At 42.6% G+C, this 18,210-nt stretch overlaps 1 protein-coding gene across 12 annotated transcripts in view; it reads right to left on the reverse strand.

The window, feature by feature from the left end:
* LOC129815684 (potassium voltage-gated channel subfamily KQT member 2-like) overlaps nt 1–17,277 on the reverse strand; it is a 77,721-nt gene extending 60,444 nt beyond the window's left edge. For all 12 annotated transcript variants that reach the window (XM_055869699.1, XM_055869693.1, XM_055869697.1 and 9 more), the window contains exon 1: nt 16,830–17,277. In XM_055869699.1, the coding sequence (XP_055725674.1) occupies nt 16,830–17,134 (305 nt within the window). In that variant the 5' untranslated portion in view covers nt 17,135–17,277. The remainder of the gene's footprint in view (nt 1–16,829) is intronic.
* Between the last annotated feature and the right edge of the window lie 933 nt (nt 17,278–18,210).

The following is an 18,210-nucleotide window of genomic DNA, read 5'->3' on the forward strand; positions in this document are numbered from 1 at the left end:
TGGTGCGCAGGGTGCTTGGGCGACTGCTGGAGCATGACTTATACGTCAAGGCTGAGAAATGTGTGTTCTCCAAACCAGCCGTTTCTTTCCTGGGTTATCGCATTTCCACCTCGGGGGTGAGGATGGAGTGTGACCGCGTAAACGCCGTGCGTAATTGGCCGACTCCAACCACGGTAAAGGAGGTGCAGCGGTTTTTAGGGTTTGCCAATTACTACCGGAGGTTTATCCGGGGTTTTGGTCAAGTGGCGGCACCAATTACCTCACTGCTAAAGGGGGGGCCGGTGCGTTTACGGTGGTCGGCTGAGGCAGATGGAGCCTTCAACCAGTTGAAGGTAAGGTTTACTGAAGCTCCCGTGTTGGCGCATCCGGACCCTTCGTTAGCGTTCATAGTGGAGGTGGATGCGTCCGAGGCTGGTGTTGGAGCCGTGCTATCCCAGCGCTCGGGCGCGCCACCGAAGCTCCGTCCCTGTGCTTTTTTTTCTAAGAAGCTGGAGCCGGCGGAGCGGAACTATGATGTGGGGGATCGGGAGTTACTAGCTATGGTAAAAGCCCTGAAAGTGTGGAGACACTGGCTTGAGGGGGCCAAATACCCTTTTCTCATCTGGACTGACCACCGAAATCTGGAGTATATCCGAGAGGCGAAGAGACTGAGTCCGCGTCAGGCTAGGTGGGCCATGTTTTTTACTCGTTTTAGATTTAAGATCTCTTACCGACCAGGTTCCCTTAACACCAAGGCTGACGCGCTGTCACGTCTGTATGACACGGATGACCGGTCCATCGATCCGACTCCCATCCTTCCAGCCTCGTGTCTGGTGGCCCCGGTGGTATGGGAGGTGGACGCGGACATCGAGCGGGCGTTAAGGGTAGAACCTGTGCCATCCCAGTGTCCTACTGGCCGTAAGTACGTACCGCTTGGTGTTCGTGATCGTTTGATTCGGTGGGCTCATACACTACCTTCTTCGGGTCATCCGGGGATTGAGAGAACAGTGCGGGATCTTAGGAGGAAATACTGGTGGCCCACCTTGACTAAGGACGTGAGACTCTATGTCTCTTCCTGCTCGGTATGCGCACAGAGTAAGGCTCCTAGGCACCTACCGAGAGGGAAGTTACAACCCCTCCCGGTTCCACAACGGCCATGGTCTCATTTATCGGTAGATTTCCTGACTGATCTTCCTCCTTCTCAGGGGAACACTACCGTTTTGGTCGTTGTGGATCGGTTTTCTAAGTCCTGTCGTCTCCTTCCATTGCCTGGTCTCCCTACGGCCCTGCAGACTGCGGAGGCTCTTTTTACTCATGTCTTCCGGCATTACGGGGTGCCAGAGGACATCGTATCTGATCGAGGTCCCCAGTTCACGTCCCGGGTATGGAGGGCGTTTATGGAGCGTCTGGGGGTCTCGGTCAGCCTTACCTCTGGGTATCACCCTGAAAGTAATGGGCAGGTAGAACGGGTGAACCAGGAAGTGGGTAGGTTTCTGAGGTCGTATTGCCAGGACCGGCCTGGAGAATGGGCAAGGTATGTTCCGTGGGCGGAGTTGGCCCAGAATTCACTCCGCCACTCCTCAACTAACATGTCGCCATTCGAGTGCGTATTGGGGTACCAGCCGGTCCTGGCTCCGTGGCATCAGAGCCAGACTGAAGCTCCTGCGGTGGAGGAGTGGGTCCAGCGCTCTAGAGAGACCTGGCGGGCAGTCCAGGCCTCTCTCAGGCAGGCCAGTGAGCGTCAGAAGAGGAGCGCTGACCGCCACCGCAGTGAGGCCCCTGTGTTCGCACCAGGGGACAGGGTCTGGCTCTCGACCCGAAACCTGCCCCTCCGCCTGCCCTGCCGGAAGCTGGGGCCGCAGTGTGTAGGGCCATTTAAAGTCCTGAGGAGGATAAACGAGGTGTGTTATAGATTACAACTCCCCTCTTATTATCGTATTAACCCCTCGTTTCATGTGTCTCTCCTCAGGCCGGTGGTAGCTGGTCCCCTTCAGGAAGGTGAGGTGCCGGAGGTCCCTCCGCCCCCTCTGGATATCGAGGGGTCCCCGGCGTACGCTGTACGAGCTATTCTGGACTCGAGACGCCGGGTGAGGGGCCTGCAGTACCTCGTTGACTGGGAGGGGTACGGTCCGGAGGAGAGGTGCTGGGTACCTGGGAAGGATATTTTAGATCCTTCCCTCTTGGCTGATTTCCACCGTCGCCACCCGGATTGTCCTGCGCCTCGCCCTCCGGGTCGTCCTCGAGGCCGGGGTCGGCGCGCTGCGGGGGCCGCGCGTCAGGGGGGGGGTACTGTCACGAATCCCGCCGAGGATGGTGCCTCTTCCTGTTCGGGCGGGGCTCGGCGGTCGTCGTCACCGGCCTACTAGCTGCCATCGTTTCTTTCGTTTTGGTTTCTGTTAATTTGGGCTGATTGGGTGCACCTGTTTTAGTTTAGGTTGGTTGGGTAGGATATATAAGGTTAGGTAGCCCGCTGGCTGTTGTGCGGGCTTACTTACTGTTACGTTGGTGTAGGATTCTTGTAGTGGATTTTATTAGTTTCCTCGGAACAGTTTAGTCTGGTGTTATTTGGACTTTTCTGATGTGCCCGTATGTGTTAGGGCAGGATTTCCCGTGTATTGGAAAATAAATCCACGTACCTTATCTGTGCTCTCTGCGTTTGACTTCATTCCACCCAACACTCCTAGAAGCTCTGACAGAAGCTTCCATTGAAGAACACTCTCTGGGTTCTATTGGATAAATAACTCTCCAAACAAGCAACAGCAAGTGTTTTTTTTAAATAACAATTTATGAAAAAAATCACACACCTCTTCAAGGAACCCCCACTGGTGATCTATAAGCGTGGTCGCAATATTGGAGATAGTTTGGTGAGATCTGACATTCCCCATGAGCCCACTCAGACACTCTTGACACCTATCCCAAATGGGAATTACAAATGTGGCTCATGCGCACAGTGCAATAGCAATATAAAAACATATTTCTTCCAGACACCCACATACAGGTCGAAAGATTCCTGTTAGGGGTATCATCTCATGCAAGACCAAGGGAGTAATCTATCTCTTCACCTGTTCATGTGGAAAAGCCTACAAAGGGAGGCTTACTGGATATCCTATCTAAAAACATTGACCCCTAGTGGTCTGAATATTGACTTTGATCTCAGGCCCTTCTTATGAACACATTTTCTTTTATGAACAAGTCTTATAAATGGAAAAATCATTTTTACAGCTTATTAGCGTTCACCTAATATGTTCCCCCTGTTGATGTTCATTATATATTAAGGTTGAACCAAAAGATTACATGGAACAAAAATGAAATGAAATAGGAAATTATTATGTGAAATTGAATGAAACAATAATGTATGTTGATGCTAATATGATGTACAGTATTCCATTATGTTTCTACATGATAACAATAGCGTAATATATTTAATATGCCATATACAATTTTTTTTACAGTTTCACTAATTAATTTTAATTAACTTAATTATTATGACACACCCCTCACTACTGTCATTGGTTACACCAATTGCACATAACCTGGTTCATATATTCATGACATTACCCTGAGGAAGGCACAGTGATGCCGAAACGTTGGTAAATACCCATTCATTTGCTGCGAGCTTATACATGGAGTGTGCGACTTTCTTTATTTTGATAGTTTATAGTTTATTCTACGTTAGTCAGCACCTCCACACAAACTGTTATTCTGGGTGTGCGCCATGTTTTTTTAATGTTTTTTTAAAATGAACAATAACATCAAAGGCTGCACTGAAATCTAACAATATAGCTCCAACTATCATTTTATTATCCATTTATTTTAACCAACCACCAGTCATCTCAGTCAGTGCAGTACAAGTTGAGTGCCCTTATCTATATATGCATGCTGAAAGTCAGTAGTTAACTTATTCTCTGAAATATAGCATTGTATTTGGACAAACACAATCCTCTCCATCAGTTTACTAAGAACAGGCAGCAAACTGATTGGACCGTTGATATAGCCAGCAAAGGGTGCTTTACTATTTTTAGGCAGTGGAATTACTTTAGCTTCCTTCCACAAGTGTGGACACACACTCCTTAAAGCTTTGGTTAAATATATAGCAAATAGGGGTGGCAATACAGTCTGCTACCATTCTCAATAGTTTCCCATTAAAGTTGTCTTTACCTAGTGGCTTATGATTATTGATGGATGACAATAGTTTTCCCACCTCTTTTCCACCTCTCCCACACTAATAAAATATAAATCCTTCTCTTTCATTATTAGATATTTTATACAAAAATAGAATGGTTCATTGTTGTCATGTCATTTCACTTCTAAGTTTTTCCACTTTACTAGTAATTGAAATGACTGGCAATATCAAAAAGTTTTGTTATAAATTATCCATCAACTTCAAAGAACGATGGAGATGAATTGTGTTTTCTGCCCATGATATCACTTAAGCTACTTTTTCCATTGCGTTTTACAGTCATGTGAAAAAGTAAGTACACCTCCTGGAAAGTTGTCTCTTTTTTAACATATTTGGACAGATGGATATGTAATCTTCACTTCAACACTATTGACAGATAAAGGTAATATAATTTAACAAATGACACTGAAAGATTATACTTTGCAATCATTTATTAATCCAAAAACAACATTCCATAGTGCAGAAAAAAATAGTACACACCTAGCTTCAATAGCTGTGTTGCCCCCTTTGGCTGAAATAACTTGTAACTGTCTATGAGTCTCTTACATCGACTGGGAGGAATTTTACAGTACTGCTTCAACTGTGTCATGTTCGAGGGCTTTGTTGCATGCTTCAAGTCCCCCCACAGCATTTCGATAGGATTGAGATCTGGGCCATTCCATAACCCTCCATTTCTTATTTTTGAGCCATTCTGTAGTAGCTTTGCTTTTGTATCATTGTCCTGTTGCAAGATCCATGTTCGGTTCGTCTTCAGCTTTTTGACAGATGACCTCACATTCTCAAGAATCTCTCTGGTTGGCCAGGCCCTGAGGCAGCAAAGCAGCCCCAAACTATAATGCCACCGCCTCCATGCTTTACGGTTAGTATGAGGTTCTTCTGTTCAAAGATAGTGTTTAGTTTTGCCAAACATGGCATCTGGCATGGCGGCCAAACAACTCCACCTTTGACTCGTCTGTCCAGAGCACATTGTTCCAGTAGTTTTGGTCTTTACCCAGGTGTATTGATATTATTTTTTTGAGAGCAGAGGCTTCTTCCTTCCTGACCTCCCATGTAGGCCACGTTGGTGCAGTCTCTTTCTGACAGTTGACTCATGCACTTCGATATTGATTGTGCTACGAGAGGCCTGTAGATCCCTTGATGTCACCCTGGGGTTCTTAGAGACTTCTATGAGCATCTTTCGGTCAGCTCTTGGGCTGAATTTGTTGAGACAACCTGCCCTAGGTAGATTGTCAGTGGTCTGTAATTTTCTCCATTTGTAGATGATCTGTCGGACAGTGGAATGATGTACTTCAAATTGCTTGGAAATGGATTTGTAACCCCTCCCAGACTCATGGGCATCAATAATCTTTCTTCTGAGGGCCTCGGGTAGGTATTTTGATCTTGGCATGATGTGTACCACACACCCATATAGTTAAGACCAAACCAGACCAAGTTTCTAATCTTTATGGAAGTTTATCTGTAATGATTTTCTAATCATTTGCACCTTTTTTTGGTGCACCTGATTCTAATTTGAGCCATTTTATGTAATGTTAAAGGTAGGGTTGTACTAACTTTTTTCACAAAAGGAAAATGCATATTTTAATTGCATAACATTTTCAAAGTAAACATTTGTTGTGTGATTTGTTAAATTGGGTTACCTTTATCAATGAACGTGGTGTTCAAATGTGTCAAAAATAATAATAATAATAATTCCAGGGGATGTACTTTTCACTCTTTTCACATGACTGTATGTCATTTATCTTTGTTTGGTAATATAATTTATTGTTATTTTTGTTCAGTTTAGTCATACTATTTCTCAATTTACATTATGTCAACCAATCAGCTGAGCAACCTGACTTGTTCGCCAATTATTTTGCATAATTTCTTAGAACCATACAATTTTTCAATTCATCATCACCAGGTTCATGCTTGTCAAAACTTTGAAATAATAATTTTACAAATACTGCCAATGCTGCATCTGGATTCACTTTCCTCAAACACATCAGACCAACATACATGTTTTACATCTTCAACAAACTAATCCTGAGAACATTTTGTATGATCACTTATAAATTACTTTAATTGGCTTTCCTTGTTATTGCCACAATGTTATGGTCACTACAGCCAATTGCAACTGATATTGCTTTGGAGCAAAGCTCTGCAGTATTAGTGAAGATATGATCAATACAAGTGGTTGTGACAGATCCAACACTATTGGTATGCACGCTAGTTGGCTGAGTGATAACCTGGGTCATATTACAAGCATTAGTCACAGTTAGAAGCTTCCTCTTGAGAGGACAGCTAGTTGCTAACCAGTCAATGTTCAAGTCACCTAGAAAATAGACCTCTCTGTTCACATCACACACATTATCGAGCATTGAAAACAAATTATCCAAATACTGACTGTTAGCCATTGGTGGACTATAGCAGCACCCCAAAAGAATAGGCTTTAGATGAACTTGCAACCAAGACATTTCAACAGCATCTGACATGAGATCTTCTATAATTTACAGGATAATAGCTCTGAACATATACAGCAACAAAACCTCCTCCAGAGGCATTCCCGTCTCTTCCGTAGATCGTATATCCCTATATTGCTACTGCTGTATCATCAAAGAATTAAGTACGTTTCAGAGATGGACAGTATATGAATGTTATCCAATGTTAGCAAATTATTGATTTCATGACGCTTATAAGTTGAGAAAATGTAAATGTTTTCTTCCCAGGCGTAATGCAAGGCATTATCACGGGGATATGAGGTAACAACAGGGCCTGGCCTATGTTAAAAGTGTTTTAAATTGTACAAACTTTTTTTTTTTGGTGTTACACGTGTTAAAAGATTATTAAAATGTTTAAAGACAAAAAAGTGATTTTGATGGTGTAGAATTACGTTAAGGAAATAAAGATAGTCATGGTTATAACACCCAGGGTCAGTTGTGCCAAGAGAACACTTTCTTCTGGACAAGCTATGTTTCTAAAACTAACATTTACATGAATTCTGATTATTTCCAGGAATACACAACATCCTGAAATATATGAAAATATCTTTGTTAAAGTTAGAATACTATACTGAACAAAAATATAAACTCAACACGGAAAGTGTTGGTCATGAGCTGAAATAAAAGATTCCAGAAATGTTCCATAAGCACAAAAAGCGTATTTATCTCAAATTTTGTGCAGAAATGTGTTTACATCCCTCTTAGTGAACATTTCTCATTTGCCAAGATAATCCATCCACTTGACAGGCGTGGCATATCAAGAAGCTGATTAAACAGCATGATCATTACACAGGTGGACCTTGTGCTGGGGGACAATAAAAGGCCACTCTAAAATGTGCAGGTTTGTCACACAACACAATGCCATAGATGTCTCATGTTTTGAGATAGCGTGCAATTGGCATGCTAATTGCAGGAATGTCCACCAGAGCTGTTGCCAGAGAATGGACCATAAGCCATTTTAGAGAATTTGGCAGTATGTCCAACACAACCGCAGACCACGTGTAATGCCAGCCCAGGACCTCCATATATGGCTTCTTCACCTGCGGGATCATCTGAGACCAGCCATTTGGACAGCTGATGAAACTGAGGAGTGTTTATGTCTGTAATAAAGCCCTTTTGTGATGAAAAAGTCATTCTGATTGGCTGGGACTGGCTCCCAGTCATGTGAAATCCATTGATTAGAGCCTAATATATGTATTTCAATTGACTGATTTACTTATATGAACTGTAATTTAGCAAAATCATTGAAATTGTTGCATGTTGCGTTTACATTTTTGTTCAATATATAATTCCCTTGATGGAGTGATGCTGAATGTAGAAAATGTCTCTCAACTTACCACACTATCCTCTAAGACCTATTTTATCAGAACTATACGTTTTTATTTCTATCAGAGATTTGCTGGACACTCTTTCACAGATAACATCATTTTTTAAATAATATTCAGTATAGATCAGATGAAGGTCATTGCCACTAAATACACAAGGAAAGGTTTAGGTGTGCCACAGAATGTTTTTATCCCATCAAAGTGTACCCCAGTTCAAAAAAGGTTAGGAACCACTGGTCTAAAGAATGAGTTGCAAGGCCAGACGTATTCTCTGAGGAAACAAGTCACGGCGATTGAGCACTATCATATCAGAGTTATTTTTAGAACCACAAGTTTTGCCTAAATGCATAATGTAGTATTAGTCTCCAAATTGGCTGTAATTACACAGCCTATCTTAGCTCAACCTGACCTAGAATACATCCGGAGAAGACTTTTAAGAATACAGCGGCATCTTGGACTAGTAAGGGACGATAAGGGTAGAAATCGAGAAGTCCAAGGCCTGTAATCATAAAGTGTCTCAGAGTAGGACTGCTGATCTAGGATCTGTTATGCCTTTTAAAATCAGAATGAATAAGAAGGGGGACCTGACCCCAGATCAGCATAATGGTTTGACACTGGGAGTGGTAGCGTAGGCCTATTTTCAACTAATAACACATATTGGCGTACTCAATAATTTGCTATCAATTTAAGACTTTCCTTCAGGCCTTCAATTTGAACACTCCATGTATATGCAGTCAGGGTTACCATAGCACCTAACTACCACATTCCCAACCAGTGTAACACAAATCCCACCAAGTCAGCATAGGCTTATTCCACCTTTAGGGATTCTGAACTCTCTGAATGGTCTTATGAAACCGAACAGTAATGGGGGAAACTACTCAGAAAACGGCTTCCCTTTTCTCCATTACAGTCTCGCCTCGTCTAGTGTCTCGCCTCGTTAACGGTGCGTTTATCACAAAACACTGGATAGGTTCCTCAATGGAAAAATTGATGGCCTATCTGTGAGGAGTGACTGGCGGCTCTGAGGGGCGGACATGACGATGTCATTCGAGCAGGGCAGCGTGTCTTGGTTACACACAGCGTAGCCATAAACCTCCACCAAATTGACCAGTCTAAGCCGCCGAACACACCTATGCAGTGCCAGGCACACAGACACATGTACTGTATGTTAGTACAGGTGCACACCCATAGATGTACAACTTCGTACATAGTTCAAACACACACAACTATAGAATAAAATATAATGTAAAACTACCAGTAGGACTTACTTAAGGCCTTTCAGCTATAATCCTTTATAACTTGTTATAAGCCTGCATGAGCCTTTATAATGTATTATAATTAGGCTTATAATATTTTGTGTCTCTCTATGTAGGACATTTTCAACTGACTCAAAATGGCCAATATATAATCAGGATCATTATCAGATCATTATAAGACATTATATTCTGGGTGGTTCGAGCCCTGAATGCTGATTGGCTGAAAGCCGTAGTATATCAGCCTATATACCATGGGTATGACAAAACATTTATTTGCACTGCTCTAATTACATTGATAACCAGTTTATAATAGCAAAAAGGCACCTCAGGGGTTTGTGGTATATGTCCAACATACCACGACTAAGGGCTGCATCCAGGCACACAGCGTTGCTTCGTGCCTAAGAACAGCCGTGGTATATTAGCCATATACCACACCCTCTCGTGACTTATTGCTTAATTAGAAAAGTGTCATTCATGTAAATGACAAGTCTGAAATACATTATACCGGTTGGCTTTCAGTAAAGTGTTGCTACACTACAAACCTCATCCACAGGCTATTGGACCAAGCTTTGAGGGGAAGTGTCTGGGAACTAAATTACCACACTACAAACCTCATCCACAGGCTATTGGGCAAAGCTTTGAGTGGAAGTGTCTGGGAACTAGATTACCACACTACCACTTGTAACATAATGCATCTCCTAGGCAGTGGTGTAAAGTTCTTAATTAAACACTTTAAAGTACTACCTAAGTAGTTTTTGGGGGTATGTGTTCTTTACTTTTTACTACATAAATGTTCCCTGACACCCAAAAGTACTTGTTACATTTTGAATGCTTAGCAGGACAGGAAAATGGTTGAATTCACACGCTTATCAAGAGAACATCCCTGGTCATCCTACTGCCTCTGATCTGGTGGACTCACTAAACACACATGCTTCGTTTGTAAATGATGTCTGAGTGTTGGTGTGCCACTGGCTATCCACCAATACATAAAAACTAGAAAATTGTGCCGTCTGGTTTGCTTAATATAAGGAATTTGAAATGATTTATACTTTTAATTTTGATACTTAAGTATATTTTTGTTATTATATTTAATTTTGATACTTAAGTATATTTTTGCTATTATATTTAATTTTGATACTTAAGTAAATTTTTGCTATTATATTTACTTTTGATACTTAAGTATATTTTTGCTATTATATTTACTTTGATACTTAAGTATATGTCAAATCAAATACTTTTAGACTTTTACTCAAGTAGTATTTACTGGGTGACTTTCACTTTTACTTCAGTCACTTTCTATATATATATATTATTTTTTCACTATTATTTAACCAGGTAGGCCAGTTGAATACAAGTTATCATTTACAACTGCAACCTGGCCAAGATAAAGCCAAGCAGTGCGACACAAACAACAACACAGAGTTGCACATGGAATAAACAAATGTACAGTCAATAACACAATAGAAAAGTCTATATACAGTGTGTGCAAATGAAGTAAGATTAGTGAGGTAAGGCAATAAATAGGCCATAGTTGCGAAATAATTACAATTTAGCAATTAAACACTGGAGTGATAGATGTGCAGAATATGAATGTGCAAGTAGAGATACTGGGGTGTAAAGGAGCAACAAAAAAAAAAAATAACAATATGGTGATGAGGTAGTTGGGAGGGCTATTTAGAGATGGGCTATGATCTGTAAGCTGCTCTGACAGCTGATGCTTAAAGTTAGTGAGGGAGATATGAGACTACAGCTTCAGTGATGTTTGCAGTTCGTTCCAGTCATTGGCAGCAGAGAACTGGAAGGAAAGGCGGCCAAAGGAGGAATTGGCTTTGGAGTGACCAGTGAAATATACCTGCTGGAGCGCGTGCTACGGGTGGGTGCTGCTATGGTGACCAGTGAGCTGAGATAAGGTGGGGCTTTACCTAGCAGAGACTTATAGATGACCTGGAGCCAGTGGGTTTGCCGACGAATAGGAAGCGAGGGCCAGCCAACGAGAGCATACAGGTTGCAGTGGTGGGTAGTATATGGGGCTTTGGAGACAAAAAGGATGGCACTGTGATAGACTGCATCCAATTTGCTGAGTGTTGGAGGCTATTTTGTAAATGACATCGTCGAAGTCAAGGATCGGTAGGATAGTCAGTTTTACGAGGTTGTGTTTGGCAGCATGAGTGAAGGATGCTTTGTTGCGAAATAGGAAGCTGATTCTAGATTGAATTATGGATTGGAGATGCTTAATGTGAGTCTGGAAGGAGAGTTTACAGTCTAACCAGACACCTAGGTATTTGTAGTTGTCCACATATTCTAAGTCAAAACCGTCCAGAGTAGTGATCCTAGACGGGCGGGCAGGTGCGGGCAGCGATCGGTTGAAGAGCATGCATTTAGTTTTACTTGTATTTAAGAGCAGTTGGAGGCCACGGAAGGAGTGTTGTATGGCATTGAAACTCGTCTGGAGGTTAGTTAACACAGTGTCCAAAGAAGGGCCAGAAGTATACAAAATGGTGTCGTCTGGGTAGAGGTGGATCAGAGAATCATCAGCAGCAAGAGCAACATCATTGATGTACACAGAAAAAAAGAGTCAGCCCAAGAATTGAACCCTGTGGCACCCCCATAGAGACTGCCAGAGGTCCGGACAACAGGCCCTCTGATTTGACATACTGAACTCTGTCTGAGAAGTAGTTGGTGAACCAGGCAAGGCAGTCATTTGAGAAACCAAGGCTGTTGAGTCTGCCGATAAGAATGCGGTGATTGACAGAGTCGAAAGCCTTGGCCAGGTCGATGAATACAGCTGCACAGTATTGTCTTTTATCAATGACGGTTATGATATCGTTTAGGACCTTGAGTGTGGCTAAGGTGTGCCCATGACCAGCTCGGAAACCAGATTGCATAGCAGAGAAGGTACGGTGGGATTCAAAATCGTCGGTTATCTGTTTGTTAACTTGGCTTTCGAAGACCTTGGAAAGGCAGGGTAGGATAGAAATAGGTCTGTAACAGTTTGGGTCTAGGGTGTCTCCCCCTTTGAGGAGGGGGATGACTGCGGCAGCTTTCCAATCTTTGGGGATCTCAGACGATACGAAAGAGAGGTTGAACAGGCTAGTAATAGGGGTTGCAACAATTGCGGCGGATAATTTTAGAAAGAGAGGGTCCAGATTGTCTAGCCCAGCTGATTTGTAGGGGTCCAGATTTTGCAGCTTTTCAGAACATCAGCTATCTGGATTTAGGTGAAGGAGAAATGGGGGAGGCTTGGGCAAGTTGCTGTGGGGGTGCAGGGCAGTTTACCGGGGTAGGGGTAGCCAGGTGGAAAGCATGGCCAGCCGTAGAAAAACGCTTATTGAAATTCTCAATTATCGTGGATTTATCGGTGGTAACAGTGTTTCCTAGCCTCGGTGCAACAGGCAGCTGGGAGGAGGTGCTCTTATTCTCCATGGACTTTACAGTGTCCCAGAACTTTTTGGAGTTTGTGCTACAGGATGGAAATTTCTGTTTGAAAAAGCTAGCCTTAGCTTTCCTAACTGCCTGTGTATATTGGTTCCTAACTTCACTGAAAAGTTGCATATCGCAGAGGATATTCGATGCTAATGCAGAACGCCACAGGATGTTCAAGGGCAGTCAGGTCTGGAGTGAACCAAGGGCTATATCTGTTCCTGGTTCTAAATTAAGGTATCTTTACTTTTACTCAAGTATGACAATTGAGTACTTTTTTCACCACTGTTCCCTTGTTAGCAGTGAGAGTTTCTGGAGGCTGCGCTCATCAGACATTCCGGTCCAGGTGGTTGACTGGTTCTGGTTCTTAACCAATGGGAGTCACTTGGCACCAATGGGAGTTTTTCAGCCTCATTAGGCAGACACTTGGCCTACAGCCTTTTGCCAGACGGATGATGTTGACATCCTGTCTACACACTGCTAAAGCTGCGATTAGGCCTTCTCAACGTTACCTTCAGGTTCCAAAGAATATATTTTATTTTTTAACATTTTGGTAATTTTAGCAGATGCTCCTATCCAGAGCGGCTTACAGTCAGTGAGGGAAAAGGAGGTAAATGATCTGAAATGAATCAGACTTTCATTACATTATAATAAGTCTCTCTCGCTGTCACGCCCTGGCCTTAGTATTCTTTGTTTTCTTTATTATTTTAGTTAGGTCAGGGTGTGACATGGGTAATTTATGTGGGTTTTGTAGTGTCCAGGGTGGTTGTAAGGTTTAGGGGGTTTATTTAGAGTAGTTGGGTTTATGTTTAGTATAGTTGTCTAGCTGTGTCTATGTTGTGTGTAGTTGTCTAGGAAAGTCTATGGTTGCCTGAATGGGTTCCCAATTAGAGACAGCTGGTTTCTGTTGTCTCTGATTGGGAGCCATATTTAAGGTAGCCATAGTCTTTAGTTTGTTGTGGGGAATTGTCTATGTTGAACGTTTGTAGCATGTGTGTGTGCACTACGTTTATAGCTTCACGGTCGTTTGTTGTTTTGTTAGTTTGTAAGTGTTTTGTTTCGTTTTGCCTTCTTCATTAATAAAAGAAGATGGCTTATTTTCCACATGCTCCGTTTTGGTCCGTCTCACTCCCACACGATTGTGACACTCGCAGGCTCTTTAGGCCAAGCACCGGTGTAAAGATTGCATTGTTGGGTTGATTGAGTCTCCATTAAAGATTTTAGATTTTCCTTATCGCTTTTGGGTGTTTTAAAAATAACAATACAAAAACATCTCATGTATGAGTGCATGGGCACAGATCTTTATATCACTCAAGGCGTTTATTGTGGATACCATTCTCCCTCTCAATACAATCTGGTGTATGCTTGACACAATAGTCTGGCATACGGAGACTGCAGTGAAACCTCCCATACCCTTGACCATCTTCCATAATGCTGCCAGACAATCCCTTCTCTTTTCCTCCTCTCTCTTTATCACTGTTCTCATGTTGAAGGAGGAATCCATTTGTCCCGTTGTTATCATCCAGGCGGGTGTTAGTGTCCCAGGCAGTCAGATGTAATAGTCAGCCTGGCAGGCAGTGCCTGGGTCTTATCAGACCTACTCAGGTGAGGTCACCATCTTCCTCCCTAATGACTCAGGTTAATCAGTAGAGTGCGGAGGCACCACTAGCTCACACACAGCCCAGGACAGCCTAGCACAGCCTAGTGCAGCCCAGCATAGCCCAGTCCAGCACAGGACAGCCTAGTGCAGCCCAGCATAGCCCAGTCAAACAAAGCCCAGGACAGCCTAGCACAGCCTAGTGCAGCCCAGCATAGCCCAGTCCAACAAAGCCAAGCAAAGCGCAGCACAGCCCAGGACAGCCTAGCACAGTCTAGCACAGCCCAGCATAGCCCAGTCCAGCACAGCCCAGGAAAGCCCAGGACAGCCTAGCACAGCATTGGACAGACTTCCAGGCCCCTTGGGACCATAGCAGTTTGCCAGCCAGCACTGTAAACTAAACCACACCTCGACATTGGGTTGGTCACACCCAGTATGCATGCACCCACCCACTCACACACACCCACCCACAACCACACAGTACATAGGTGTTTATTTGGGCAACACAAAGGGGTAGGTCAGGGAAACAGGTGTCCGGTCTGTGTAACACCAGTGCAAGCTGCAACACAAAGTTCAAGGAAACAAAAAAACAGTTATGACTATTGTACATTCACAGTTTTTGTTTTTGGAATAGATAGCAGTTTTATGCGAGATAAAGGCCTGTTGTTTGAAGTGTCTTGTCATGAGCTTGTCTGTTTAATAAAACTTCCATATTGACCATTTCACGCCTAGGCAGGTCAGTCCGGGTTCATAATCTCACCACTGGACAAAAATGCCAATGTATCTGAACCCACTAGCCTGTTTCCCACAGGATGCCTGTTTGCCAACTCTGCCAGTGTGAAAACGCCCATAGCAGTGACAAAACTTGTCATTTGTCTCTAATCAATGTTTTATGCATTCTCTGAATGATTCTGATGTGTTCGAAGTACCGTCCATTCATTTGCTAGGCAAACGATAGTCATCCATTTGCGGAAAATAATATGTTGATGAGCCTATTACTGTGTTTGTTTATGAGGAGGAGAAAGAGAAACTGTACATTTCTTGATGAAAGTATACTGTCTTCCTCTATGTGAAGAAGAACGAAGAGAGAAACAGCACTATTGGATACAAGTAGGCCTACTTGATAAAAACATACTGTGTTCCTCTATGTGAAAAAGAACGGGGAGAGAAACAGCATTATTGGATACAAGTAGGCCTACTTGATAAAAACATACCATGTTCGTCTATGTGAAAGAGAGATTGACACTGCCTGTGCATGTGAATCTCATGTTTCTGACAGAGCCCACGACGATATTTATAGAGAAAACAGGACGTACTGTAAGTGATGGGGAGAAGGAGAGACAGAGTGTATAAATTATATATTAGAAGAACCAACATGAATACAATCTAGGTTTGCGAGGATCCGCTGCTTTCTCATCCTTTAATGCTCAATGTTCAGAATTCTCCTCTGGTACAAAAAAAGATTCATACTCCATTGAAAAAAAATAAAACAGCCAGAAATAATTTAAAAAAATAACACCGTGATGCAATCATTTGGTTCGTATGGTACCATAGGTCTAATGTAGGCTAGCTACATTGTATGTTTGCCTCTCAGAACAAATGCGGTAGTTTAGAGATAAATGCAGCAGCTATCGGAGCTGTCCAGCTGCTTTTGGTGCTGAATTGAGAAAAGCCCTGAAAGGATTGCAGCAGTACGCTCAATTAGCTAAATCAGAATCACATTAAATCGACTGAGAGTAGCCTAATAACTATGGTTAAAAGGGAAATCCTGTCGTGACCGTAAAGCGTTGATAACTCTACATGAGACATATCTGTGTAATTTAAGGAATTCACACCAACATATCATAGGCTTATGTTTTGATGTAAAAATGCACAGTCCACTTTCCTAAAAGCATGATCGCCTAGGTAGCCTATTGATTGTATTTTACATTGATAAAGTAAGCTATGGCAACAACATACACGAACCTTCACTTGGAAAGAAGCAACTCGTGTTGATGTAATATTCGCTGTCAGACTCCAGGCAGGCAAGATGTTTTAAAATATCTGGAGTTTTGCGTAATTTGAATAACATTCGTAAACCACACTATTATTTCGTGTAGGCTAGCCCTAGATTATATGCAATGGCAGATTTCAATATGAAACTTCCGAGGTATTTATTTGACCTGATATGAAGCAGTTCTTTGGAATGATTTAATAAAATATTTTCAGTTTATAAAGTCTGCGGTAAATTCTCGATGCCAAGTAGTGGAGAGTAGATTGTTATCGCATAATCTAATGAGAAAATAGCCTATACCACATCCCATATAAAGTATGTGTATGTCGTAGGCTACATCCATGGTAAATGAACAGAAGATGACGATATCAACATGATTTATGTGCGCGCCAAAGCTATATATTAATGCTGACTGATTGCACGCCCCACCACCATACCGCTACACCTCTGAATGAATCAGTCGTCTTGTCATGTCTTCCCTGCCTATTTATAAAGAACAAAACAATACAAAATGATTCGGGCGCTTTCACGCTTCCCGATACATGAGTGTTGGAGGCTTGCTTTTAACCCATTTAAACAAATAGCCTAAAACAAAAACTTACACGTATGCGTGGTAAATAAATGCCCATCCTCTTGGTCTCTCCAAAACATTATAAAGAAAATTCTGCACTCTTCTGTAGAATGCATTTCTCTTTGGAGGCTTCGGTTTGCCAGAGAGACTGGACCTCTGTTTGCTAAGGATGCTGCCTCGCTTTGTTGCCTCGGCGTCGGCACCTGCTATGAGCAGCGCCCCATCTCTGTTTAAATCCGTACTAGCCCCAGCTTCTAGCCCGACAAAGCCGACTTTTAGCTTTTTCTCCACAGCTGGACCAGGGTAAACCCCGCCTGTGCAGGATTTCTTGACCATTCTGGCGAAATACTGTCATGGGGAGCTTGGAGTTTGAGATTTTTTTCGCCCTTTACCAGGTAGCAGCATTGCAGTGCTGGGCGTGTAGGATATGATCCTTAGAGCGCTCGCCCCTGCATGTGCGCGTGGCTGAGGCTACCCTGCTTCTGAGAAGCCAATTGAAATGCAGAGAAGAATCTGCAATGAACACAATTTTCCTACTTTAGCGTTTTCCGTCCACCTGACAACAGAAAAAAGGAAAATGTCCTACATTTTTATTAGGGCATAAACTAGGGAAAACAACACAATATATAAACAATGTAAACACTGGCACTCCATTGTTTGATTTGCAGTGTGGCCATGGGCTACAAACAAAAAATGAACACTGACTGTGGATAACCTATGTTCATTTGCCACTTGCAGAGATCATTTTGATGGGGTCATTTTGTACATCTTTAGTGGCTTTTCAATGTGCACATATTATTTCCTTATGTTTCCCTCACCATCTAAAAAAAACATAACAGAATGAAACAGCCTATATTCAAGCAATAAGGGCCAGGAGGTGTTGTATACAGAATGGCCAATATACCACGGTTAAGGACTGTTCTTTGCATGACAGGAGGCGGGATACAGCCCTTAGCCATGGTATATTGGCCATATACCACAAACCCCCAAGGTGCCTAATTGCTACCTATTGCTAATTGGTTACCAACGTAATTAGACCAGTAAAACGTCTTTTTTTACATACCCATGTATACTGTCTGATATACCATGTCTTTCAGTCAATCAGCATTCAGAGATCAAACCACCCTGTTTATAATCAAGGATAAAACCTCTCATCACAAGAAAATATTTTGTCTAATTTGCCCGAATCTCCAAACTAATGATATAAGCAAATACAACTTTTATATCATAGTGCTTAAATTACAGTCCTAGCCCCATATTCATAAAGTGTCTCAGAGTAGTGCTGATCTAGGATCAGGTCCCATGTTCATGTAATCTTATTCATCGTGATCGAAAAGGCAAATAATTATCCTGGACCAGCATTCTGGATTGCACCTCCGTGTATATTTGGAAAGTGAAGCTAAAATGTTAAT

Source organism: Salvelinus fontinalis, chromosome 18, assembly GCF_029448725.1.
Source record: "Salvelinus fontinalis isolate EN_2023a chromosome 18, ASM2944872v1, whole genome shotgun sequence".
In the NCBI taxonomy this organism is placed as follows: Eukaryota; Metazoa; Chordata; class Actinopteri; order Salmoniformes; family Salmonidae; genus Salvelinus; species Salvelinus fontinalis.